Source organism: Atta colombica, unplaced genomic scaffold, assembly GCF_001594045.1.
Source record: "Atta colombica isolate Treedump-2 unplaced genomic scaffold, Acol1.0 scaffold126, whole genome shotgun sequence".
NCBI classification, from domain to species: Eukaryota; Metazoa; Arthropoda; class Insecta; order Hymenoptera; family Formicidae; genus Atta; species Atta colombica.
Genome location: NW_017259213.1, coordinates 5,235,780 through 5,238,207, shown reverse-complemented (window position 1 = coordinate 5,238,207; position 2,428 = coordinate 5,235,780). Strand labels below are relative to the sequence as shown.

At 27.6% G+C, this 2,428-nt stretch overlaps 1 protein-coding gene across 1 annotated transcript in view; it reads right to left on the bottom strand.

The window, feature by feature from the left end:
• Positions 1-835, bottom strand: part of LOC108694932 (zinc finger protein 708-like) — a 1,723-nt gene extending 888 nt beyond the window's left edge. Inside the window, exons 1-3 of the mRNA XM_018204626.1 lie at positions 797-835; positions 349-563; positions 169-272 (exon numbers count right to left, since the gene is read on the bottom strand). Coding sequence (XP_018060115.1) covers positions 169-272; positions 349-528 — 284 coding nt within the window. The 5' untranslated portion in view covers positions 529-563; positions 797-835. The remainder of the gene's footprint in view (positions 1-168; positions 273-348; positions 564-796) is intronic.
• Between the last annotated feature and the right edge of the window lie 1,593 nt (positions 836-2,428).

Sequence of the window (2,428 nt, the reverse complement as noted above, 5' to 3'; positions counted from 1 at the left end):
TATATATATATATATATATATATATAAAAGGTATGTGTGTGTGTTTGTGTGTGTGTGTTTGTGTGTGTGTGTGTGTTTGTGTGTATGTGTGTATGTGTATATATATATATAATATGTGTATATACATCTTTTGTAAGTCAATTAAAGAATATGCTAATGTATACAAACTTGTAAACTTTCTTCACAGAGTTATGCGTTTCTGAATGTCTTCTTAAATGAGACGAATTCGTATATGATTTTGTACATCCTGGATACACACATTTATAAGGTCTCTATCAAACAGAATTGTTGATTATCAAACATAAATTATCACATAATAAAATCACTTTTATGTTTATGTTTTATTACCTCTCCAGTATGAGATTTTGTGTGTCTTTCCAATCTGTTAGGTCGTAAAAATGTAGCACTGCAGTTAGGATAATTACATTTGTACTTTTTCTGGCTCTCTTTATTTTCAATATCAATGTCATGTTCAGTTTGACAATCGGATGTAATGTTATCGTTATCGTGATCCCCCATTTGACCCATTTTGATATCACTCCAGTATTTCAGTTAATTAATATCTTTTGAATCAAAAGAATATAAAACATTTAATAATCTATTATATATACAATGTATATGTAAACACTATATGTCCACTATTAAAACCTACAAAATTTATGAATTAAAGCTATTTAACAAGAAGCTATTTAACATAGTTAATTTTATTTACATTTCATACTCAATAATGGAACTTAAATTACATTTCACGTGTTTACATCCCATACATCAACGTGAGAAACATACTTTTACTTACCTTAGACTTTAATTGAAAATACGCAACATACAAAATAGAAACATCAAATATGAAATGAACATTTAAATTAATTAAAAAGGCATAATTTTTAAAAAACGTCGCTTTTATAATTTTGTCTTAATTAACTGATAAGTCATAGCTGATAAAACTTTAACTTGAACGTGCTCTTACAGGTTAGATAAGGTTAGAAAATCCACGCGTGGTATACCAGATATGCCGACATTTGCGCATGCGCAAGTCAATCGACTCGCCTTGCGCGATCGTGACGTAATATTTCAATTCAAAATGATCTTCCTTCACTTTGCTGTTTTCAAATTCGCAGTTATTCAATATTGTTATATTATCAGTTGTTAATTCACTCTTCTTTAGCGAAATTTCTTGGATTTCTTGTACAATATTTCTCCTTTTTCTCTCTAATAAGTATCATTATGTATCTATTTTATTTTAAGTAAAAAGTGGCCAATACAAATATATACTCTAACGAAAATAAAAATCGGAGTTAATCGGAGAAGAACAAAAATAATAATATAAATTTGATAATCATATTAACCGATATTAAGCGATTATTGATCGAATTTATATTATTTTTTTGTTATAATTCAGTCAGTATGACATTATTTTACTTTTCTTATTCGTGAATGATAGAAACACTAATGAAGCTTCAAGGATGCGAAAATGAGACAATGAAATACATAAAAAGGTATTTACTTTTTTTATATCTCATTATCGTAATTTTCGCTTACTAAAAGTTTATTATTTATACTTAATTTTGTTATTTTTTCCTATATGTTCGACTTACATTTCGATCTTTATTTTCTATAGTTATAAAGAATAAATCTATTAATAGTAAAAAATTCATTATTTGGTTTTAACAGAATTTTAGATTTTTTTGTATTTTCTCTCTTTTTTTTAAATGTATTTATTATAAACTTATTAATTTTATATGTATAGCTTGACACGTATATCAAATTATTTAAATAAAAGTTTAAAATTTTGTTGTAAACAATTTTTAATTAATTGCTAATTAAGTTACTCAAAGTCTGATTGTTCTATATAAATGTGCTTGAGAAACACTTAGCTTCTATTTGATCAAGATGACGAAGATTTGATTTTTCCTCGAAACGATAACAGGAAACGTCATGTCCGCTCTTCTTAGATACATACCGTAATAAATCACGATGCATATATGTTCGTGTTTAAACTAATCGGAATGCGCCTGCGGGAATTTAGGTCACCAAAGATCATGACTGTAATTGGGCCAAACATGTATCCTATGCTCCATCGATATTTTATAAAAGCACTTTTTTCTAAGGTTTACTCATTGCAATTATGACTCGATAAGATTATAAGGCAAATTATTGTCTGAAGTATAAATTTTTTAATTATCTAAAGTTTGGGATACATAGAATTTTTGTTTGTCTTCATGTTTCAGTTTTTAACGTGACATTTTTTTGTCTAGTTGAAGAGAAAAATAGAGAGGAGGAAGAGAGAGAGAGAGAGAGAGAGAGAGAGAGAGAGAGAGAGAGAGAGAGAGAAGAGAAAAAACAGAAATTCATTCTTTTATTCCATTTATTGACATATATTTATTCTTCTTATTTCATCCCACAGAACGTATTCCCGAAATATTAGACT